At 36.5% G+C, this 24014-nt stretch overlaps 1 protein-coding gene across 7 annotated transcripts in view; it reads right to left on the reverse strand.

Moving 5' to 3' along the window:
* HERC2 (HECT and RLD domain containing E3 ubiquitin protein ligase 2) overlaps window positions 1-24014 on the reverse strand; it is a 234929-nt gene that overhangs the window by 62658 nt on the left and 148257 nt on the right. For all 7 annotated transcript variants that reach the window (XR_004627758.1, XM_019809923.2, XM_019809922.2 and 4 more), the window contains 13 exons: window positions 16209-16399; window positions 15396-15501; window positions 15219-15310; window positions 11828-12003; window positions 8124-8235; window positions 6568-6649; window positions 6316-6459; window positions 4719-4809; window positions 4238-4415; window positions 3970-4051; window positions 3714-3885; window positions 2857-3001; window positions 1760-1985 (listed from right to left, as the gene is read on the reverse strand). Coding sequence is in view for 6 of the 7 variants with exons in the window: in XM_019809923.2 (XP_019665482.1) it covers window positions 1760-1985; window positions 2857-3001; window positions 3714-3885; window positions 3970-4051; window positions 4238-4415; window positions 4719-4809; window positions 6316-6459; window positions 6568-6649; window positions 8124-8235; window positions 11828-12003; window positions 15219-15310; window positions 15396-15501; window positions 16209-16399 (1797 nt within the window). In the remaining variant the exon portion in view is untranslated. The remainder of the gene's footprint in view (window positions 1-1759; window positions 1986-2856; window positions 3002-3713; window positions 3886-3969; window positions 4052-4237; window positions 4416-4718; window positions 4810-6315; window positions 6460-6567; window positions 6650-8123; window positions 8236-11827; window positions 12004-15218; window positions 15311-15395; window positions 15502-16208; window positions 16400-24014) is intronic.

The raw sequence follows: 24014 nt of genomic DNA on the forward strand, positions 1-24014 counted from the left end.
ATTTTATAAGAATTGACAAGCTGATTCTAATACTCAAAACAGCATTTGAAAAAGAACAAAGTTAAAGAATTACCACAGCCTAAATCTGGGTCTTTTATAAAGTTATAGTAATCAAAACAATACGGTATTGGCATCATACAAAAATAAGTCAACAAAACAAAACTGAGCATCCAGAATTCAACAAAGAAAGGACAGTTTTCTTCAATAAATGCAATGGAAACAAGTGGATACCCACACACACACACCCCAAAAGAATTACATTACACATCTCACACAATATATAAAATTTAACTCAAGATCAAGCATAGACTTAAATATCTAAAATGTAGAACTTACATAAGGAAACACAGGAAACGAATCTTTCTGATCTTGAGTACACAAAGGCTTTTTAGATATAACCCTCAAAATATGATCCATTAAAAAATGGAATTTACCAAAATTAAAAATTTCTGCTCTTTAAAATTCACTTGTGAAGAGAATAAGGAAGGCAACACTGGAAGAAAATACGTACAAGTCATGTATCTGACAAAAAAAAGACTTGTACCCAGAATATATAAAGAACACACAAAACTCAATAAGAAAACAACATAGTTTTAAATATAGGCAAAAGATAGGAATAGACACTACAACAAAAAACACATTTGGATGGTAAATACACATGACGCTCAACATCATTAGTCACCAGGGAAATGCGAAGTAAAACCACAATGAGATACCACCACATATCTACACAAATCTAGGTTCAAATTATAAAGACTGACCAAACTACGTGTAGACAAAAATATGGAGTGAGCTGGAGTTTTGGAACAATGACTTTGCTAAAACATTCTCTAGGATTCTTAAGAAGATAAACATACACCTACCATATGATTCAACCATTCCTCTCCTAGGCATTTACCCTAGAGAAATGCAAGTGTAGGTCCATATAAAGAATTGTATGTGAATGTTCATAGCAATTTTATTTGCACAGCCAAAAACTGGAAACAACCTGAAAGTCCACCCACAGGCAACTAATAACAAATTGCACTATATCCATAAATGAAATACTACTTGACAATAAAAAAGAATGCATTATTGGTACATGCAACATAGATGAATCTCAAAATAACTATGCTGAATGGAAAAAGTGAGATTTAACAAGTATCAACTGTATGATTCCATTTACATAAAACTCTTAAAAATGCAAACTGATATACAGTGTCAGAAAGCAAGTCAAGTGGTTGTAGAAGGAAGGGAGGCTGCGAAGGGGCACAAAGATTATGTATATTTTCACTTATCTTGACTGCAGGGATGCTTCCACAGGAGCACACATGTAAAAGCTCATGGAAGTTAACTTTAAATATCTATGGTTTGTTGCATGTCAGTTATATCTGAATCAAGCTGTGAAAAATACCAAGGAGCCCAGCACAGTGCTTACATATGTCAGGTAGTTATTATACAGCATTGCCAGAATTGACCTGATCATAATGTAAGAATCAGCATCATACTTTCTTTTATTCCAGCATGCAAAAAAGTACCATGCCAAAAAAGTACCATCAAAGTACCATGATTATTTTGTGGCCTTCTTTTATTCCAGCATGCAAAAAAGTACCATGCCAAAAAAGTACCATCAAAGTACCATGATTATTTTGTGGCCTTGGTTCATGATGCAGTTAACACAGTGCTACAACCTCTAATCTGGTGGTCCTATTACATATTCTATCTATGATATTGCTGTACCATACAGAAGTATCTCATACTAAATATAAATCTGTGTTACCTAAATAGGAAGCACCTAAAGGGTCTCTTGCAGTCTGAAAGAGGACGGGCTCATGGACAGAGGGTGTTGCCACATCAACGGTAGTCCATGCCACACTGTGTGAAGACCCACAAGCCACTCGTGTGATCTTCTGGCCTTCTAAGCCTTGCACAAGTGTAGGTTTTCTATTAACTGTGGTCGTGCCATTGCCCTGTTGGCCATGGTCATTATCTCCCCAAGCATAAACCTGTTATAGGGAACAAAAACAGAGTTTTTCAACATTTGAGAATATTTTCTTTAAATTTACTTCAAAATTTTTTCCAATACCTGTAAATAAGAATTTGCTTAATATCAATCCAATGAATTCATCTGTTCTGTTTTGTTTTAGGAAGCAGGGAAATTCTCCTCCTCAACTAAGTTCAATACTTATTTTTTCCTTTATTTTGCAAAGAAAAATGATCAAAAACAATATGCTCGCTTTTCATGTAATTCACTTCTTGGCTTTACAGAATTAGAAGGAATAATTCATTTTTAATTCATTTTGATTAAAAAACAGTGTGCTCTTGTTAAAATGAGCACTGGATGTTATATGTAAATGATGAATCACTAAATTCTACTCCTGAAACCAATATTATACTACATGTTAGCTAACTAGAACTTAAATAAAAATTTGAAAAAAGAAGTGTGCTAATTTGTTGTCATAAATGAATTTTTAAAATATAACATGAGCCTGTCATGACATGGATTCTCAAAGCAGAAGAATGAGTAATACTTGTCATGGATGATTTTATTTCCAAAATGACGTACATTATTCTCTCCATCGGCTATCAGTTTTTAAAGTAAAACACTGCTAATACCTTAGCAGTAGGCACATCTTCAATGACAATAATCTTTTCACATTTCCAGGTGGACTTTAGAGCAGGAAAGCCTACCACTTACAACATAAGTCAGTCAGCAACTCTAATTTACCGGGTGTGCCTGCCTACACTGAAAACTGGGCAGATACAAACAAGAACAAAATGGGCACAGCCCATCCTGCTGGTTCTTTAAGTACTAAGACTCATTTCATTTCATCATGAATTATACTTTCGACACAAGGACTTGTCACCTCAGCTTACCTGCCCTGCGTCTGTGACTGCCAGGCAGTGCAGGGCCCCGACGGCCACATGCACAATCTTCTTCCCTCTCAGCCCTTCCACCACCTGTGGCTTCCGCACATGCACATCAGAGCCATGGCCCAATCTGAAGTAATCCCCCTTCCCCCTGCAAGGAGGTCAACAGTGTGCATTTTAATATATGGTTATCGTCTGGCAACATTCCACAAGAACACACACTGTTCACAGCATTAGAGCCACCTCATTAACATCATATACAGTGCCCAGGGTCTCTGAAATTATGTTTTAAAACAGTTAATCAATAATTCAAACTAATTCATTAATTCTATAGCAAGATCCTTAATGTGTGTTGTATAACACTTAAGTTATGATGTAGGTTAATTCTTTCTCAAGCTGCCTCTGAGTCACAATACTCAAGCTAAGGCTCATCACATTGTCACAAGGTCAACTGGATGCCCCAATCCTTTTATATTTAATAAAATAAGCTTTCACAAGAAAGACATGAACTTTTTCAGGATCAAAGAAATCAGAAGTCTGCTCTCTGCCCAATTGATCACTAGGCTTCTGGCATAGTAAGAAAAAGAAGAAACCTACATAAACCTCACCTAAACAGGGAGGACAAACAGGGCTAAAATTTCTCTAGTCTTTTTTTCCAAATGACCCACAGTTACAAGAAAAATTTCTTATTAAAATATTGTCACTAATCTCAACTCGAAATAAATAAAGGAAAAAAGATGACTGAATGTCAGAAAATGAAGGTTTAACTGTCCCTCCAGGGTGGGCATGGGGTAAAGGGCGGAGGCCCACCACTGTGTCACATGGACACAGACAAACTGATGGGTGACAGAGAGCTTACGTACCATGTCCACACCACTCCTGACTTGGTGAGAGCCAAGGAGAACTGAGCTCCGCATTCGATCTGGCACACTCCCTGTCCATTCAGTCTCTCAATGTTCTGGGGAATGTTACAGCCTTCACTTCCTCCCCGGCCCAATTTTCCAAAGTCACCATCACCCCAGGAAAATACTAAACCTAGATTTAAAAAATGCATACTTCAGGCCAGCACTTCATGATGTTCCCACCCACCCAGAAACACAGAGTCAGGCAGGAGCTCACCTTCATCGGTCAGAGCCAGGGTCTGTGCATCTCTACTTCCACATGCAACCTGGATTACTCTGTGACCAAGAAGGACTTTCACCTACTCAATTACAAATTTAAAAACAGAATCAAGCACAGGCACTGAGAAAACAAGGGAAATTTTTTCCACAGACTGAAAGCCAATAATGCACATGTCTTTATGAACTTTCCTAGACTCGAAGCTTATCTTCTCTTGAAATCAGCAGATGGTAAGCTTTCTGTAAGCAACAAAAATGTATATAATCACCATTTTGGGCTTCAGTTGTGTTGTATTATCCCCATGTCCCAACCGGCCGTACTCTCCAAGGCCCCAGGTGTATAGCTCCCCACTGGATGTGAGCGCTGCGCTGTGCGAGCTCCCACAGGCAATATCCCGGATACGCTTGGTTTTCAGGGCCTCTATAAGCCGTGGCTTGTCACAGTTCCTAAAACAAGATTAAATAATATTTCCTATAATCAATCCAGTCTTTTTTAAAGAAGAAAAAAAGGACATCTACACTGGTCCACATTTAGTCAAAACAACATCTGTAGATCAACTTAACTATCAAACATTAAAACAGATCATGTGAGGCCAAATCACACTCATAGATACTTTTAACAAATATATTTTTAGGTTCCATTTTCAAAAATGACCTATCCTATTTTCTGCAAAATAACTACCAAAAGATATTCACTATTATCATCAGTAACCATTTCTTATTAGCAGGTAATGAAGAAAATATTCTTACATTCTGCTGAAGTGTCCAAGTTTGCCATCGTCACCTTCACCCCAGGAAAACACTTTCCCATCAACAGTTAAAGCTGTAGCATGCCGGCCACCTGCAACATTCACACAGATATGGGCCACCAAATTTGGTTTACAAAAAGTTCACAACATTATTACTTTACTCTGCCTGGCACGCAGCATTTGCTCAATGAATATGCATTCAATATATGAGTAGATCAGCATTTCAGGGTGACAAATATATAAAGTCAGTGAACTTTTATTAAACTACAAAGTTTAAATCCTAGAATGAATTTTATTTGCAAAGAAGCAGCAAAATAGTGCCATGTTTAATAATGGGGTTCCTGTTAATGTTAAATATATAAAAGATCAAAATTCAGATGGGAAAAAAAGTAAAAATAAGTACATTAATGATTAGGCAAATTATCAAATGCACTGGCAATTAAGCTTTAGAGAAATGTACACCAACTGTGGAGTTATTTAAGCAAAAGCACCAATATTCATAATTAGTGCATTTTACCTACTCTCATGGTCATGCTCTTCCCCAGTGTGGACCTTTCTCCCAGCCCATCTACTCTGCCCCAGGACTGAAGAGCACTATCTTTACTGGCGTTTTCTTTCTGTCACCTGTGTCCCTGCCAACTCCTGGGCTCCCAGTCCCCCAAACCACTTATTCTGCCCTATTCTTTACCAACAGAACCCACACTAATAAGAGTAACGGTGTGCTCAGCTAAAAACTAAACTTCCCAGACTCCCTTGTCCAGAGAGGATGGTGACAGGGATCCAACAGAAGTGAGCGAGGCTTCCTGAAAAGCACTTTAAAGGGCCCAAGTGGGCCGGAGGAAGTATCTGTCTGTGCTCACCTAGACAGGGCTGCATGGTCATCTGTCAATGAAGGTGGAAAGAAAGAGCAAGCCTGTGCTTATGCTCTTCATGGGCACAGAGATACCATACTAGCCCTGGACCCCACTCCCAGACTTTTACAGAGAAAAAAAGTAAAATTCTACCTTGCTCAAGCCACTATTGTTTGGACTTGCTTTTATATGGGTTTAAACCTAAACCTATTCAGTGCAGACATGAACTGAGTTTTGTGCCTAATTTAGTTCCAATCTTCAGAGGCCTAGCATAGTGCTTCAAAATAATTCTCAGTAAAAGTTTCTTAAATTGAGTGTGATTTTTTTTTCAAAGGATCTTTCTTACCACTGAGGTTCACAGACACTTTGGAAATCTGATGAAAGTTATAGGCCCTTACCCCAGAAAAAAAACAAAACAGATATTTAAGCACAGAACATGATGATTTCAAAGATGCCATGAACCAGAGACCACAGCTCTGAGACTGAAAACCCACACCTTGGAGAGGGGTAGTCCCCACACGCCTGGAATGCCAACAACTGCTGGTCTCTAAAAAGGATCGTGTAGCAACAATAATTAAATTCTAGACCACCTGGAGATTTACATTATCCAACTTTTATTCCTTAATAATTAAATAAACTTGAAACAGAATACAAGGACACCCTAGGGAAAATTATTTAAAGGCCAAAATTATTTGCAGAGCATGAGCAACAGGCTTATCTGCATGAGTGCCAACTCCGGCCTGGTACCTGAATGAACGGCCACCTTCTTCACCACGTAACTGCTAAGAGCTGTGATCTGCCGAGGAATGGGCACAGTCCCGCTAGAGATGCCCAGCCCCAGTCGGCCATTCGTGGCTTCTCCACAGGCATAGACCTTCCCTTCCACAGTCACTGCAAAGAATAAGAGCAAGGACAAGACTCACTTTTCACAACATAACAGCTATGTTTTTGGTGGTAAGCATAATTTATAAAAAAATTTTAGAATAAGAATAATCATACCTGCAAACAAACTTTTAGAACCACCAGCCACCTGTACCACATTCAAAGCAGATAGTGTCTCAGAGAACGAAGGAACCTTTATCTAGAACAGGATTTTTTTGTTAAGCAAAAGGAGGAAAAAGATCATTTTATTTATGCTTTTAAAATTACAAATAACCTTATTAGATGATACATGGAATTACTGTTAATTTCCATGGTTATATTAACTAAAGAAGTTCATTTCTCTTAGAGCTTCACTAAAGTATTCTCAGGATGAAATAATATATTGAGATATATTTTAACGGCTGGGGGGGGTGTAAAATAAATAAATAAATAAATAAAATAAAGACAAAAAATGTGACCCTCTACTGTTAACTGTTGAAGCTGGTACAAGAACATGAGGGCTCAGGTCCCTATTCTTTCTACCTGCTATGTTTGAACAGCTCCATACTAAAAGGTAAAATAAAATATACATAATGTGAAGATATAACCAAGCATCTGGTAAACTTCATTTTATTTCAGGTCTTGTCCTACTCATTCTTATTGATTCTGACATCTCTAAGAAATTATACACTTCAATTTCCCATTTAAAATTCTTAAAGCCCTTGTCTAAGAAACCCTTTATGATTCCTAGAAATTATCAGATAGTCACTACTACAGTGCAAGAGAGAATCTTCATCCCAACCATGTAACGCTAAATCTGTCCTTCACGTGCAAACTCCAACAAACGCCATATGCCTCAGGATCACCTAGACAGGACCGCACTATCACAACTGACACTCTCACACCCAACTGCCCCCTACCGACCTCCAAAAGGCGTCTGGGGCCTTAAAACACAAATGCATTCAAGGCTGTTCACATAAGGATGAAAATTTGTTGTACTTGAAAGGAGAGACTTAAAAGGAGTTCTAACTTTCCTTCTCAGCTTCTCAACAATGCAGGTAATAAGGGATCTTATGATGGGTGAAGTCTCACAGAACACTAAAAGGAAGCAGAGACACTCACTGAAGAGAAACTGTTTCCAGGTACTAAAACTTGGAGGAATTTGTTTTGTGGCTCCTCAGTTGAGACACTAAGTAACATAATGGATCCTGAATTCAACTCTAGTTCAAACGCATCACTTGTATCTTCTCTTTAAAAGATATCTTACTCATCTTCATACAACTATGGTATTTTTTATACATTATTTTGTTCATGGTAAGCAAAAATGTTTATTGTATTGATGGCAAAATAAATATAATTACAGCCTATAATTTTCATCTATATGCTTGTCGAATCTTTTCAGAAGTGTATTTTCTAGTTTATAGAACAACAATAATACAACTACATCTAAAATGCACTATTTTCCAAGGACAGAGGCTTTAACAGAAACTAATTTGATAATGTCTACAAGTTCATATTGAGAATTTCTTCAGAAAAGTCCATTTAAAAAACAACTTATAGAAGGCAAACCATCATAAAAACCTTCGAAGAGGTCTGATTATTATTGAACCTCTCTAGGACAAAGGCACCAGCAAAGCTCCTCCTCAATCATGTGACGACAGGTGACACAGGAACTTCAGGAAGAGGGGGGATACCTTAGAGCCCTTCAGGCCGCCCAGCTGGTCCTTGTCATTCAGTCCCCACACAAACACTTTGGTTCTTATTGTAGCTGCCGATTCCAGCCCTGCAGCCTTCTTTCTAATAAGGCTAACCAAACAAAAAAGACAGAAATAGAGGTCATTCAACATAAAAATATTTTTTAACAAAAAAAAAAAAATGCAACCTCATGCAAGCAGTTTGCTGATTACTATCAGAAACTCTTAAAGTTTTATTTTAATACAATGAAACCTCAAGTAAATACACAAGTTAGTGTACCAGAGGGTCAAAATTTCTGGATACCAGCATACTACCTTCTAATACTATAATTTAACTCTAGTCTTGTTTTTGGAGGAGACCTTTCTATGACACACTATGCAGCTCTTTTCTTATACACCAAGTTGAACACAACAGCTGTTTTACTGATTCACAAATATTCCCACACAATGCATCAACACATAGCTACCACAGATGTTAAATGCAGAGAACACTGATTAAACGGCCCTAGGAGTCACCACTGGGCCTGGCATTTTGGCTATGTCCTTAAACCTAAACATCTGGTCATTTTTTTCCCTCAAAGAACTAATAAAATAGATACAACCATACAACTTTTGAGGTACTCTAACACAGATACGTGTCCCAAAGCAAAATGCAAGTTCCTTCCTTTACCCTCCGCCCACCATATAGGCCAACTGGGCTAGGGGTCCCCTACCTCCTTTCTCTCCTGAGAGGCCTGCCCCATATCCTAAGGCTTCTGAAGTGTAGCTCTGGCAGCTGGCTCCTGCCACTTTGCTCATTCTAACTCCTGACCTGCCCTCAGTGGGTTGAAGTTAAATCAACAGGGCACTTGAGACTACCACGTACATGGGACAGTGTTAGATTTTCTTGGTTGTTAGTTGATGCCAGGTACTAAGAAACTTGTGTTTGAGGCTTTTGGCTTTTTTTTGCTTTTGTTCTATTTTTTTAAACTAGGATGGACAACTAAAGGCTCCAGAGACTAGGTTCTAGGTAGGTAAGATTTTTTAACATATTATATGCTAATGAATATTTACTTTAAGGGATCAAAATTTTATGGTTTGGGGATTAAAATGTAGGAAAATCCTTTCATCTGATACCAGGTACAAGAGAACAAGTATATGTATATTGTAACTACAGATCTTCCTCTACTTACAATAGTATTTTACCTCCATAAACTCATCGTAAATTGAAAATATCATAAGTTGAAATTTATTTTAAAAATGCACCTAACCTACTCAACATCATAGCTTAGCTTTGCCTACCTTGAACATGCTGAGAACACTTACATTAGTCTACATTTGGACAAAATCATCTAACACAAAGCCTATTTTATAATTAAGTGTTGAGTATCTCATGTAAGTTCTTGAATATGATACTGAAAGTGAAAAACAGTATGGTACGGGTACAGAATGGCTGTAATAAGTGTACTGGTTATTTACCCTTGTGATTGCATGGCTGGGAGCTAGATAGCTTGCTGCTACCGCCAAGTATTACAAGAGAGGATTGTACCACATGTTGCTAACTCGGGAAAAGATCAAAATTCAAAGTTCGGTTTCTATGGAACGTGTATCACTTTTGCACTATTGTAAAGTCAAAAACTTGCAAGTCAAATAAATCGCAGACTATCTATACTTGACATACCTTGTAACACAATTTTAGTCAAAAATATGTATGGGATACCAAGAGTTATATTCAAGATATGTAATGACTGGTACCACGTAATTATCAACCAGTCAGAATGGAGCCCAGCGGGTAGTCAGTGTGGGCATAGCCCAGTTGTGTGTGTGCTCTGTGGGAGACTGTTTGGACCACTTATTCAACCTGAAATTATTAGCTAATTAAGATCTGACAGGAAAAGAAAAACATTACATTCAAATACCTAGAGTTCTTTCGTTAATGTATTCAATTATGTAAAAATCTAATCAATGCATAAAGCTCAAACTTTTTGATTAGCTCATATATACAATACATGTATTTATGTATTTGTCCAATTCATTTTCATAGTTACTGAATAAGAATATGCAAACCTATAATACTTTCTCTTGAAAATCTCAATGATTCATTTAAGTGAAATGGTATTTTCCTTCCTTAATGTATATAGATACCATCGATTTGAATCATAACATACAGTACAACATATATTCTAGATGAAGTAATATTATATCTACTATTTTCTTTTCAGTTTCAATGCAAAGTTTCCAAAATAAAACAGGACAGAATCCAAACCCAAGATCACAGAACCCTAGAATAACCTGATTAACCTGATTTATTATCACAGTTGCCAACCATTCATGACTAAGAGAATGTGCTTTAATAGCTGTGAGAGGCAGAGCTCCTGTTTCTCAAAGAAAGTCTACTTACATCATACTCTAGAAAGCACTTAGTGCAAAAGGCAGTGGTCAGAAGAACTCAGCTAGCATGGTACCTGCCTCCTTCATGTATCTGCAAGGACCAGGCTACACCAGTAGGACAACAGTAACACACATAAATTGATTTTGCATATCCTCTGTCTTAGCAATTTATTTTTAGCAATTTATATCTAGAAAAATACAACTTTGAGGAAAGTGATTATCTACATTGTTTTCTGCTGGGACATGAACAAGGCTCAGAACAACCCCCTGCACACACCAGTCCTCCATAAACATCTTAAAGTAAAAAAACAAATGTGCAGAAACCTGACAGGTATCTTTCTTCATTCTTGGTATGTGCTACTGCCCTGCCAACAACACCTTCTCCTGACCATCTGGCTTTGAAAACTCTGAGTTTTCCTGAAAGCATGCCTTTAGAGAGAGTTTTCCTTTGTCCTCCTGACAAATCAATACTCTTCTGTAGATTCTCAAAGGACTGTGTACTTCTCCTTCATACACTTTCCACAGTCGTAAAGCCACTCTGACGTGTCTGAGTTTGTCTTATTTTATTTTGTTGTGCATATTCACCACAGCATTCAAAGGACAGAGAACAGGGTTTAGCCCACAACAGGTGTTCAACAGATGGATGGTGAAGGAATAAATACGGTAATAGTCATCACTATAGTACTCTTGCAAAATATTGAATTGAGTAAGTAAATGAGAACATAGTCATAAGATGAAATACTGTGCTCAATAAAATTACATGACAAAAGACTAATGATATGGATATCTTGGAGATGAATGTTGCTCACAATTGCACAATAATGTGAATGTACTTAATGCCACAGAACTAGACATTCAAAAATAGTTAAGAGCATACATTTTATGTTATGTATTATTTTATCATAATAAATTTTATTTTAATTTACAAGTTTATAAAATATTTAACAAAGAAGACATAATATATACATATCATACCATTTCATAGAAAAACACAATTAGGGCCAGATAAAAAGAAAACTATAAGGATATATACCAAAATACTAGCTGTGATATTTCAGAAATTAAATATTAATTAAAATTTTTTAATTTTTTTTAAATTAATCAAAAATTAAACATTTTTATTTCCTCTTTTTAATGGTATTTATCTAAATATAATGTGTATCTATATTAAGCATTCTCCTAAAATTAAATTAAATTTTTGAAAACAACTAAAATTTACCAAATATTCCTGAGTGCATAAAACTACTCTCATTATGAAATACACACTAATTAAATATTTACTTTTAAAAGTAAGAATTTTGGAATGAGCACCACCAATAACAAATGGCTCTCACCTCCCACTGTTGCCTTTTTCGTCTTCTTCCTCTTCATTATCTGAGGCTAAGAAAGGAACTGCAGCCAAATCTTCCTCCTCTGCACGGATCCGTCCCAGCAGGATAAGACCATGGATTTTACAATCAATTCCTGAGCTCCTGCACTGCTTTATAGCAATTTCAATATACCTGTGATACTAGACACAAAAACAGTAAACTATAGACTTTTTAGAATCAAATACATGAGATACTTAAACTGGAGAACAGCATATTTAAGACATGAAATGTGTGCAAAGTCAGAGCTCTTTTACTTAAGTTCTGGAAATAGCAAGCAAGTTAGGCAAAATTAATACAGTCACGATTAAGTTCGGATTAAAAGAAGTCATTAATCATGAAGTATGTCTGTAAGCAAAGTGTAAGTAAGCATTTGACTCTTGATTTCAGCTCAGGTCATGATCTCAGGATCCTGAGACTGAGCCCCGCATTGGGCTCTGCAATGGGTGTGGAGCCTGCATGAGACTCTCTCCCCTTCCTGCTCCTGCGTACCTCCCCACTTGCATGCACATTCACATGGGCTCTCTCTTTCTCTCTCTCTCTCAAGGAAAAAAAAAAAAAAAGCTTTCTTGAATCAAGATGTATTAGGAAAGAGATTAAATGTCAGGTAGTTCAGAGCATTCATAATTTTTAAAACTAATAAAAATATTTGAATATATACAAATTACAGAAAATCATACAAAGAGCCCTGCAACACTATCACCTAGTTCCAAATTATCAACATATGAGCAATTTTGTTCATATATGGATTATTTTAAGAAAATTCCAGGCAGCATGTTGTTTCAAAACTTCAGTATGTATCACTGAAGTACAGGCATTTAAAAAAATATATCCACATTACTATTATCATAGCTAAAACAATAATTCCTTATATCATCTAATATGCTACCAGTGATTAACTTTTGTGATCATCTCAAACATTTTTCTATTGTTGTCTTGTTCAAACCAGGATACGAATAGGATGCAACCTTTCTCTGTTATGCCTTTGGTGAGCTGTTGGTTCTGTTTAAGTTGGTTTTTTGTCCTGTAGGATGCCCCACATCAGTATTTGGCATTTACGGTATTCCTCTATTCCTGCATTTCCTGTGAACAGAGTGATGCAGCAGGAAGCACACATACTTCCAGCGACTTCTTACTGCCTCAACTGGACCTAATCAAACCTCAAGATCTACTACCTATGATCTCACAGGAAGCACAGGTGGAAGAAAACCACTGGGATGAAAAAGACAAATTTTAAAAATGAAAAACTCTACAGGAAAAGAAGACCCAGTTTCCTTCTTTAGCAAGGAAAACCCAAGAGAATTAAGACTTAAATGAAGTACAAAGTGCAGGCACATATATCAACTACAAAAAGATATTTATGGGATAACTGGGAAAATGTAAACGCTGGCTAGATACTGTATGATATTAAAGAATAATCATTAGGTGTGATAATGGCATTGTGGTTACATTTTTTTTTTTAAAGATTTTATTTATTGGACAGAGATAGAGACAGCCAGCAAGAGAGGGAACACAAGCAGGGGGAGTGGGAGAGGAAGAAGCAGGCTCATAGCGGAGGAGCCTGATGTGGGGCTCGATCCCGGAACGCCAGGATCACGCCCTGAGCTGAAGGCAGACGCTTAACCGCTGTGCCACCCAGGCACCCCTGTGGTTATATTTTTTAAGTCCTTGCTACAGATTAATATTGAAGTACAAGGTCATATCTCGGACTTGCTTTTAAACACTCTAGGAATTAAAAAAAAAATGGGGGACGTACGGAAGGAGACAATGAAACACAACTGACAAAAATGTTGATAGCTGTTGAAGATGGGTCACAGGTTTGCAGCGGAGTCAGTATACTTCCTATTTTTGGTTATGTTAGAAAATTACCATAATGAGCCATTTTTATAGGACAGACAATGCTAGAATGTCCACTGGCTTCCCAAGAATGCCAATATTCTAGTTCTTAAATTGGTTGGAACGATAGAGAGTGGGTCATGAGTTTTCTAATTACTCACAATGCTTCATATTTCTCACACGCATCATGTATACTATTCTATACTAACCAAATACTATAATAAATTGTTCTGAATTGAAAATTTATTGGACTAATAATTAATACAGCTTTTATGAATAATAATCTCAGCTAGTTACTGATTTAATTAACTCTAGTTATTGACTTAAAGTATAAAAATATTCAAGAGTATAATTAAGACATTAGACAAGCTGCTTTCAGTTGCCTAGCAATGAGTTAACAATAAAATGCACTAAAATTCAATATTATCTTTTTTTTCAGAAAAACTCAATATTATCTTTCATTTTAATAATTTACCAGTTTATTCATTTATTAACACCACTGGTATTAATTGGTACATCACAAAACAGTTCAATGACATTTAGGAATTAATGGTATACCACAATTCTATTTATTGAAGATTAGAAATAAGGCCAGATCATCGATTCTTGGATCTGGGAAAAGGAGCTGATACATTCCCATAGACTGGACACAAGTTACAAACCTTTCATCCACGAACAAATTAACCTAATGACTATATATCAGCTTCTTTAACACACTGGCACCACCTTGAATTTATCTGCCCTTATGTGGGCAGACTAATAATAATAATAAAAATAATAATAATTAATAATAATAATAATAATAATAATAATAAATGAATGGTGAACTACATTTAATAATTTAAAAATAAACTCACTTATTAAAAAAAACTTTAGATGAATAAAAATCAACTATTTAATATCTTTATCTACTACCATTGTTCCAATTAAATAAGTCCTCATGAGACTATAGCATAGGTAGTATTAATTATATTTAATTTATTAAAATAGTATTGACATCTGTGTAGAAAGATTTATGGAAAGATCTGAGAGACAGTCTCATTGCTCTGTAATATAGAGGTACTACATAAAAGAACCTTCATTGATTCTTTCAGATAACATTTTCAAGATTTATAATAAACTTGTATTCATTGTGAAAATTACCTTATATCCCACCAAAACAAATCAACAGCTCACCACTTGATGCCAACAGGTATGAAAACAAAAAAGCAATTTCAGTGTCACATGTGCAATTAGAAAAAAACCATCACACATTAATAGATACATAAAGAAAACAATCCTGTGTTGGACATAAAAAGCAATCTGAACTGCCTACTAACAACTTTTGCTAGGAGCTTTACCCTCACTTCTTACTTAAGATAGTGAGAATGAAACTTATTTTGTTTCTTTTTCAAGCTGATCTGATAAATAGCAAATTCAAGTTGTATACCTGTCAAATTTTAAAATACAATAACTTAATACAGGGCAAAAAAGTGGCTCAATGTCAATATAGAGACAGTCAAAAAAAGTCATCTCCACTTACCTCTGTGCAGTCATTCAGAAGGGACACTGTGGTGTCAGTGGGGTTAATATTGATTGTCTTTAGTTCTATTAGATTATTTAGGGAATTTCCGCCTAGGGGGAAGAAGGGGGATAAAGGAATCAGACAAAGGAATTTTAATCATATGAGAGAAGATACTGAGTAAACTAATTCAATTACCTGACACCACCACCAGGGAAGGCATGTAGCTACTGTCAGCTGGATCAACTATCATTTTTAATCTATGAACAAGAACATCCGGGAAAATCTCCAAACGAATCCAATGCTTTAAAAAAAAAATGTATTCTCAGTTAATAAAATTCAGCCATATTTTCGCTATTAAAATAGTGTCACTAAAGCTTGAATCTACATTAGATTTTCCAAATATATGATATGGCCTGAGAGAGAGGAGTATTCTACTCTACTACTAACTTGTTTATTAAAAGAGAGTCTCACTCTAAACCCCAGAAACGATGTGTTTATAGACTCCTGACCTAGGGTGGTCCCTTTATACCCGTCAAGGAGTGTGCTATAGAAAATACTAGAGTCAAGATGGAAAAATAGCCCCTCTCTCCAAGTCTGACCATGAGTTCAGATGATGGGTACCCACACTTGAGTGCAATTATGATAACATTCCAAAGAACAACACCTATTTGTTCAGATATATTAGAAAACTGCTCAGCAGAATCTGAACTCATGCATTTTATGTGGGAGAATAACAAAAATAACAGCACCCTATTACACCCTCTATCAATTGGTCAGTTAGATAAAATCTATTACATACATCATTTAAAATCTCTGACAATAAAAATTGGATGGTATATTACTCAGTAGCTTTAAAAATAAAAATAATTATGAACTAAAATATAAAATCAGTACTGATAGGTACCCTCCCGGTATAACTTAGTAGGTTTTTCAAAGTTCATTTTGAAGCTTAAAATGTAAAGCCATCTAAATAAAAGCATTTCTGGAAGTGTCCCCATGGCACACTACCTTTCCTTGTGAACCAGATGACTGCCAGCAGGGCTCACTGCCATCAATAAGACGAGAAGCCTGGTTCACGGAGGATGACACGTTTAGGCTCTTTACCATCCGGGACCAGCTGTCCAGGAGCATTCCAGGTTGACTGCTGTGACAACGCTTTAGCTGTTTTCCAGAACGGCCACAAAATATTGCAGACTGTCCTATTTAAAAGTGGTGGAACAGTGTTAATACCTGTAGTACAAAACCTTCCCAACCAAGAAATAAAGAATACTACATAGTGATGAGCTTCTTGTTTCAAGAAAATAAGTTTTCAAATTAAAAGAAACTAATAGGAGTGCCTGGGTGGCTCAGTTGGTTAAGTATCTGAATCTTAATTTCTGCTCAGGTCATGACCTCAGTGTCTTGAGACCAAGCCCCACATCAGGCTCCATGCTGGGTGTGAAGCCTGCTTAAGATTCCCTCTCTCTCTCTCTCCTTCTGACCCTCCTCCCACCCCCCCAACCCCATCCAGTCCCGGGCTGGCTCGCTCGCTCTCAAATATATAAATAAATGGAACTAATAAATACCTAAAACAGCTTCAAAAAGCCCAATGTATTTTATACCAATTTATAAAATGAATTCCATATAATGTTATGATTTATTCTACTTGACTCTCAAGTAACAACAGAGTGATGTATTTCCAGATGGAAGGGTACACAGAAGCTGAGGTGGGGGAGGTGGAGAATTTAGTAACAGTGCTAACAAAAACATTCTTATTAAAAATGCCATTACAGGGACGCCTGGGTGGCACAGCGGTTGGGCGTCTGCCTTCGGCCCAGGGCGTGATCCCGGGGTCCTGGGATCGAGTCCCACGTCAGGCTCCTCCACTGTGAGCCTGCTTCTTCCTCTCTCACTCCCCCTGCTTGTGTTCCCTCTTTCGCTGGCTGTCTCTATCTCTGTCGGATAAATAAATAAAATCTTTAAAAAAAAAAAATGCCATTACAGGGTGCCTGGGTGGCTCAGTCTGTTGAGCATCTGATTCTTAGTTTCTGCTCAGGTCATGATCTCAGAGTCATGGGAGCGAGCCCCATGCTCAGCATGGAGTCTGCTTGGGATTCTCTTTCTCCCTCTCCTTCCCGCCTTCACTTGTGCACACACGTGCAGCCTTTCTCTCTCTCTCTAAAATAAATAAATAGATTTTTTTAAAAAATGCTGTTACAAATGCAAAGCAAAAACAAATCTGTAAAGAGTTTCTACTTCCGTGAATGACAAATCTGGAAATTCATCTAGCCCTCCCATTGAGGACAACTAGAAGAGGCATACAAAACGTTTAAAGATGAATAAAATCTTAAAAGTATCAGAAATAACAAGATGGTAAAGAATTACGAGACCAGAATCTAGGGAAGGCTAAGATAAACAGAGATGTCCAGATGAGCAATGCCATGTATCCAAGGCTCCTCTTCCCTGATAGCAACTGTCAGTAAGGAAAGCCTCCAAAAAAAGAAGAAGAAGAAGAAAAAAAAAAAACCAAAACTACTTTTGAAAGCCTTGGATAGGGGAGAAGGGAGACCAGGAATTGGAGTCCAGTACCCACCAGAAGAGAAGGGGATAGTCATAAAAAACTCCATGCTTTGGGTTGGGATCCCAACAGGAAAAATCCCAAGAGGAAGGGCTAATATGCAGTGCTGTTTGTTTTTACAGATTATAGCTTAGCATGAAATCATCTCAGTCAATGAAACTGGACTGAGATGAACCCAGATAGTTACTTACTCCCAATTACCTAGAAGACCAACCTTCCCTCCTCCAATCACTGTAGAATAATAATATCTTAGGTCTCAAATGGATTCAAGAAATAATTTTTTAAATATAATATCCAGTACATAATGGCATATGAGACTAGAAAACATGACTAAAAAAACTACCAGAAATAACAGACAATAGAAAGAGATCCACAGAGTGTCCATATATTAGAGTTATAAGACACAGGTTTTAAGATAACAATGTTTGAAAAGATAAGACACTGAATATTTCAGCAGAGAAGTGAAAACTATTTTTAAAAACAGAAAGATTAGAATTGTTGAATATAGTAATTAAAATTAAGAATTCAATGAATAGGTTTACTTGTAGACTAGACTCAGATGAAAAGAGAATTACTAAAAAATATCTAGAATGAAAAACTGAGCAAAAGCTTAGAAAACATAAATGAGAAGGTGAAAGACTTAGAGGACAGAGAGAAGGTCTGACACAGGTGAAAGAGGAGTCCCAAAAATAGAAGAGATAATAGGACACAGACAATATTTGAACACAGACAATATTTGAAGAAATACTGACTGAAAAATTTCCAGAACTGACGAAAGATATCAAGCCACAGACTTAAAAAGCCCTGCTTTGAAAGTTGCTGATTGTAGATCTTAAATGTTCTTCCCCACCCAACACACACACACACACACACACACACACACACACACACAGGTAATTATATGAGGTGATGGATTTGTTAACTAACCAACTAACCTCATTGTGGTAATTATTTTGCAATATATACACGTACCAAATCATCACACTGTACATCTTAAGGTTACACAATGTTACAGGTCAATTATTGCTAAATAAAGCTAGAAAAATAAAGGAAACAAAAATAAAGAGTCCTGCTAACCCCAAGGAAGATAAATAAAAAGAAACACATTTCTATGCACATGTAAAATTTGTGTAAGATAAAAACAAAAAAGTATCTCAAAAACAGACTAAGAGGAAATACAAAAATTGATTAGCTTTAATGGAACAATAACTATACTTACAGCTGACTTAAACAGAATTATAAACTGAATTACAAAGGAACAGTATTTTCAAAGAAAATTCCTACCAAAAATATTTTTCTAAAATGAAGAAGAAATAAGACATTTTCAGACAAACAAAAATGTAATTCATAACCACAGAGATGCATTAAGGAAAATATTAAAGGCTATTCTTCAGGTAGGAGAAAAACAATGATAGATAAAAAATGAAAGATACAGGAAAAAATGAAATATTAAGTATGTGAAAAAATCAAAATAAATACTGGCTATATACAATAACAATACTATGTCTTGTATGGTTAAAATGTGTATGCGTAAAATTGTAAGACATAATAAAAACATGATAATTTAAATCAGAATGAGGCTAAATAAAGCTAAAGGGATCTAAGGTCCTTGCATTGCTTAGGAGTAAATATATTAAGTAATACTAGATTTTGATAAGTCAAAAATGGATGTTTTAATATTCTGAGTAACTTCTAATACTAAAAATGTGTGTAACATATACACTACTTACATAGATTAAATATATACTAAAAATGTGTGTAACTTCTAAGCCGGGGTGTGTGTGTGTGTGTGTGTGTGTGTGTGGCTGGGGTGTTAAATAATAAAAAATGTATCAGTCCAAAGAAAGAAAGAATGTAGAAAGAGGAACAGAGAATAGGAGGGACAAATAAAAACACTGAGAAGTGGTCAATTTAAATAAAAATACATCAGCAATTGCCTTAAATACCTAAATGATCCATATAAAAGACAAACATTAGCATTCTGGAATTTAAAAAAACTATTCACAACTTATAAGAAATATATAAAAAAAATACAGGAATACAGAATGATTGAGGGTAAAAGGCTAAAAAAAAAGATACACCAAGGGGTGTGTGGGTAGCTCAGTTGTTTTAAGTGTCCATCTCTTGATTTCGGCTCACGTCATGATCTCGGGGTCCTGGAATCAAGCCCCGTGTCAGGCTCTGTGCTCAGCAGGGAGTCTGCTTAAGATTCTCTCTAACTCGCCCTCTGCCCCTCCCCCCTCACATGCACCATCTTCTCTCTCTCCCTCTAAAATAAATAAATCTTTAAAAACAGTAAATAAATAAAGATACACTAAGCAAACACTAACTTTACCACAGAACTACAGGAGACATTTTTTTAGGCACACATAAAGCATTTATAAAATCCCATCATATACTAACTTCTATGATCATAAGCAAGTTTCAAAACGTGTCAAAGGTCAATCAGGATACATACTCTAAATGCAATGCAGAAATCAGTAAAAATGCTGATATGTTTGAAAATTTAAAAACCAATGAATACAAAAAAATAATTCTCAGGGAATTAGAAATAAATAATGAACTATCACTATATAGCAGTATTGTAGGATACAGCTTAAGTCTTGCTTAAAAACAATCCTAAAATTTTTTTAAGTTCATATATTAGGAAAGACAGAGTGAGAAAATGAGATAAGCATTAACCTCAAGAAGATGGGGGGGCGGGAATCGGCCTAAACCCAAATTCCATAGGAAAAAAAAAGAAAGAAGAAAGATATGAGAAATAGCAAAAAAGCCAAAACTTGTCTCTCTGAAAAGACTAATTAAACTGATAAGCCTATGGCAGGCCAATCAAGAAAAAAAAAGAAATTATTCTAAGTTAGCCTTGAAAAGGAGATAACTCTAGATTCTACAAATTTCCCACTAAGAGAATAATACAAATTCGAACTAGATAGGAATTTCCTCAACATGAGAAAGCCTATTTATGAAAAACCCACAGCTAACATTATACTCAACAGTGAAAGACTGAAATCTTTCCCCCTAAATTCAGGACCAAGACAAGGATGCCCACCTTCTCTACTTCTACTCAACTTAGTACTGGAAGAACTAGCTAAAGCAGGAAAAAGGAATATAAGGCATTGAAATCAGAAAGGAAGAAGTAAAACCATCTTGGTTCAGAGATAAGATCTTATATGTAGAAAACCCAAAAGAAACCACACAAAAAAAATTGTAGGAGACAATAAATAAAATTCAGCCAAGCTGCTAGATATTAATTCAACACACAAAATGTGTTGAAAGTGTAGTGTATATTTCTATATACTAGCAACAAACATTCCAAAAGGGAAATTAAGAATTCCATTTAACATGGCATAAAAAATACTTAGAAATAAACTTAAGAAGGTACAAGACCTGTACACTGAAAAATCACAAAACATTGCTGAAAGAAAAATTGCAGAAATAAAGTCCTAAGTAAATGGAAAAGACATCCCTTGATCATGGACTGGAAAACTCAACATTATTAAAATGACAATTCTGCCCAAATCAATGTACAAATTCAATGCAATTCCATAAAACTATTGCTTACAGAAAAAGAAAAATCCACCCCCAAATTTACACTGAATTTCAAAGGATACCAAATAGTCAAATCAATCTTGAAAAACAAGAAAACATTTGGAGGATTCACACTTCGCAATATCTAAACTTATTACAAAGCTGACAAAATCACAATGTATGGTCTGCTACTGGCACGAGGACAGGCAAACAGACCAACAGAACAGAACTGGGAGCCTAAAACTAAACTCTCACATCAATGGCCAATTGATTTTCAAAAAGGATGCCAAGACCATTCAATGGTGAAAGGAGAGTCTTTTCAATAAGCAGTGTTGGGAAACTGGATGTACACATGTAAAAGAATGAAACTGAACTCTTATACTATACCATGTACAAAAATTAACTCAAAATGGATCAAAACCTAAGTTTAAGAACTAAAACTGGGGGCGCCTGGGTGGCACAGCGGTTAAGCGTCTGCCTTCGGCTCAGGGCGTGGTCCCGGCGTTATGGGATCGAGCCCCACATCAGGCTCCTCTGCTATGAGCCTGCTTCTTCCTCTCCCACTCCCCCTGCTTGTGTTCCCTCTCTCACTGGCTGTCTCTATCTCTGTCGAATAAATAAATAAAATCTTTTAAAAAAATTACATATGTGATTTATTTTNAAACTGTAACTTTTTAGAAAGAAAAACAGGTGCTAATCTTCATGACTTTGGATCTAGCAATGGTCTCTTAAATGGACACCGAAAGCGAATACAACACCAAATGAACAGGCAACAAAAGAAACAATAGGTAAAATGAACTTCATTGAAATTAAAAACTTATGGGGCGCCTGGGTGGCACAGTGGTTAAGCATCTGCCTTCGGCTCAGGGCGTGATCCCGGCGTTGTGGGATCAAGCACCACATCAGGCTCCTCTGCTATGAGCCTGCTTCTTCCTCTCCCACTCCCCCTTTGTGTTCCCTCTCTCGCTGGCTGTCTCTGTCTCTGTCGAATAAATAAATAAAATCTTTAAAAAAAAAATTAAAAACTTATGCATCACTGAATCCCATCAGGAAAGTGAAGACAACCCAAAGAATGGGACGAAATATTTGCAAATCACCTGACAGGGTTCAATGTGCAGAATATTTAAAGAATTCTTTTTTCTTTCTTTTTTTTTTTTTTAAAGATTTTATTCATTCATTTAAGAGACACTGCAAGTGAGAGAGCATAAGCCTGGGGAGCAGAAGAGGGAGAAGGAGAAGCAAACTCCCCGCTGAGCAGGGAGCCCAATATGGAGCTCGATCCCAGCACCCTGAGATCATGACCTGAGTCGAAGTCAGCTGTTTAACCGACTGAGCCACCCAGGCGCCCCTTAAAGAATTCCTAAAACTCAACATCGAAAGTTTAAAAATGGGCAAAGGACTGAAATAGAAATATCCTCCAAAAAGATATACAAATGGCCAAAATGACATGAAAAGAGGCTCAATGTCCTTTGTCATTAGGGAAACTGAAATGAAAATCATAAAAAAATGAAAAATAACAAATGTTGCTGAGAACACGCTGGTGGGAATATAAAATGGTACAGCCACTGTGGAAAACATTTTGGAGTTTCCGCAAAGAACTACCATATGACCCTGCAATTCCACTCCCAATTTTAAAAACAAGAACTCAAACAGATCTATACACCAATGTTCATAGTAACATTATTCATAATAGCTGAAAGGTAGAAACAATCCAAATGTTCATTAATAGATGAACAGATAAACAATATGTGGGATATATGAAATATTAAGCCATAAAAAGAAATGAAGTTCTTTTTTTTTTTTTAAAGATTTTATTTATTTATTCAACAGAGATAGAGACAGCCAGCGAGAGAGGGAACACAAGCAGGGGGAGAGGGAGAGGAAGAAGCAGGCTCATAGCAGAGGAGCCTGATGTGGGGCTTCGATCCCGTAACGCCAGGATCACGCCCTGAGCCGAAGGCAGACGCTTAACCGCTGTGCCACCCAGGCGCCCCAGAAATGAAGTTCTGACACATGCTACAACATGGATAAACCCTGGAAACATAATCCTAAGTAAAATAAGCCAGACACCAAAAGGCAAATTTTAGTTCCACCTACATGTGGTACCTAGTGTCATCAAATTCCTGGAGACAGGAAGCTGATTCCCAAGAACTGGGGGAGGGGAGAACGGGGAATTATCGCTTAATGGTACAGAGCTTGTTTCGAGTGGTGAAAAAGTTTTGGAAATAGATAGTAGTGATGGTTGTGCAACATTCTCTGAATTGTACAAAGTGATTAAAATGGCAAATTTTAATTTGTTGCACATATTCTGCCACAATAAAAAAAAAGATATAATAAAAGACATAAAGACATACATCTATCCAATTCCACACCCCATGCAACAAAACATTTATTAGTTTCTTGAGACCTTTTAATGTTATTTATGGAAATACAAGCAAACAAACCATAATTCTAATTCCCGTAGTCCCTCATTGCTTGAAAAAAAAAAAGAGCAAATTTTCAAGTGTGTGCATCTTTCTTGTTTTACTGTGTACACTGTGCAGTGCTCACCATATAAACATGAACTTTAAAGAGCAAACTAACATGTGTGCACAATAATGATTTCATTAGGGGCGCCTGGGTGGCACAGCGGTTAAGCGTCTGCCTTCGGCTCAGGGCGTGATCCTGGCGTTATGGGATCGAGCCCCACATCAGGCTCTTCCGCTAGGAGCCTGCTTCTTCCTCTCCCA

This window comes from Ailuropoda melanoleuca, chromosome 9, assembly GCF_002007445.2.
Source record: "Ailuropoda melanoleuca isolate Jingjing chromosome 9, ASM200744v2, whole genome shotgun sequence".
Taxonomy (NCBI): Eukaryota; Metazoa; Chordata; class Mammalia; order Carnivora; family Ursidae; genus Ailuropoda; species Ailuropoda melanoleuca.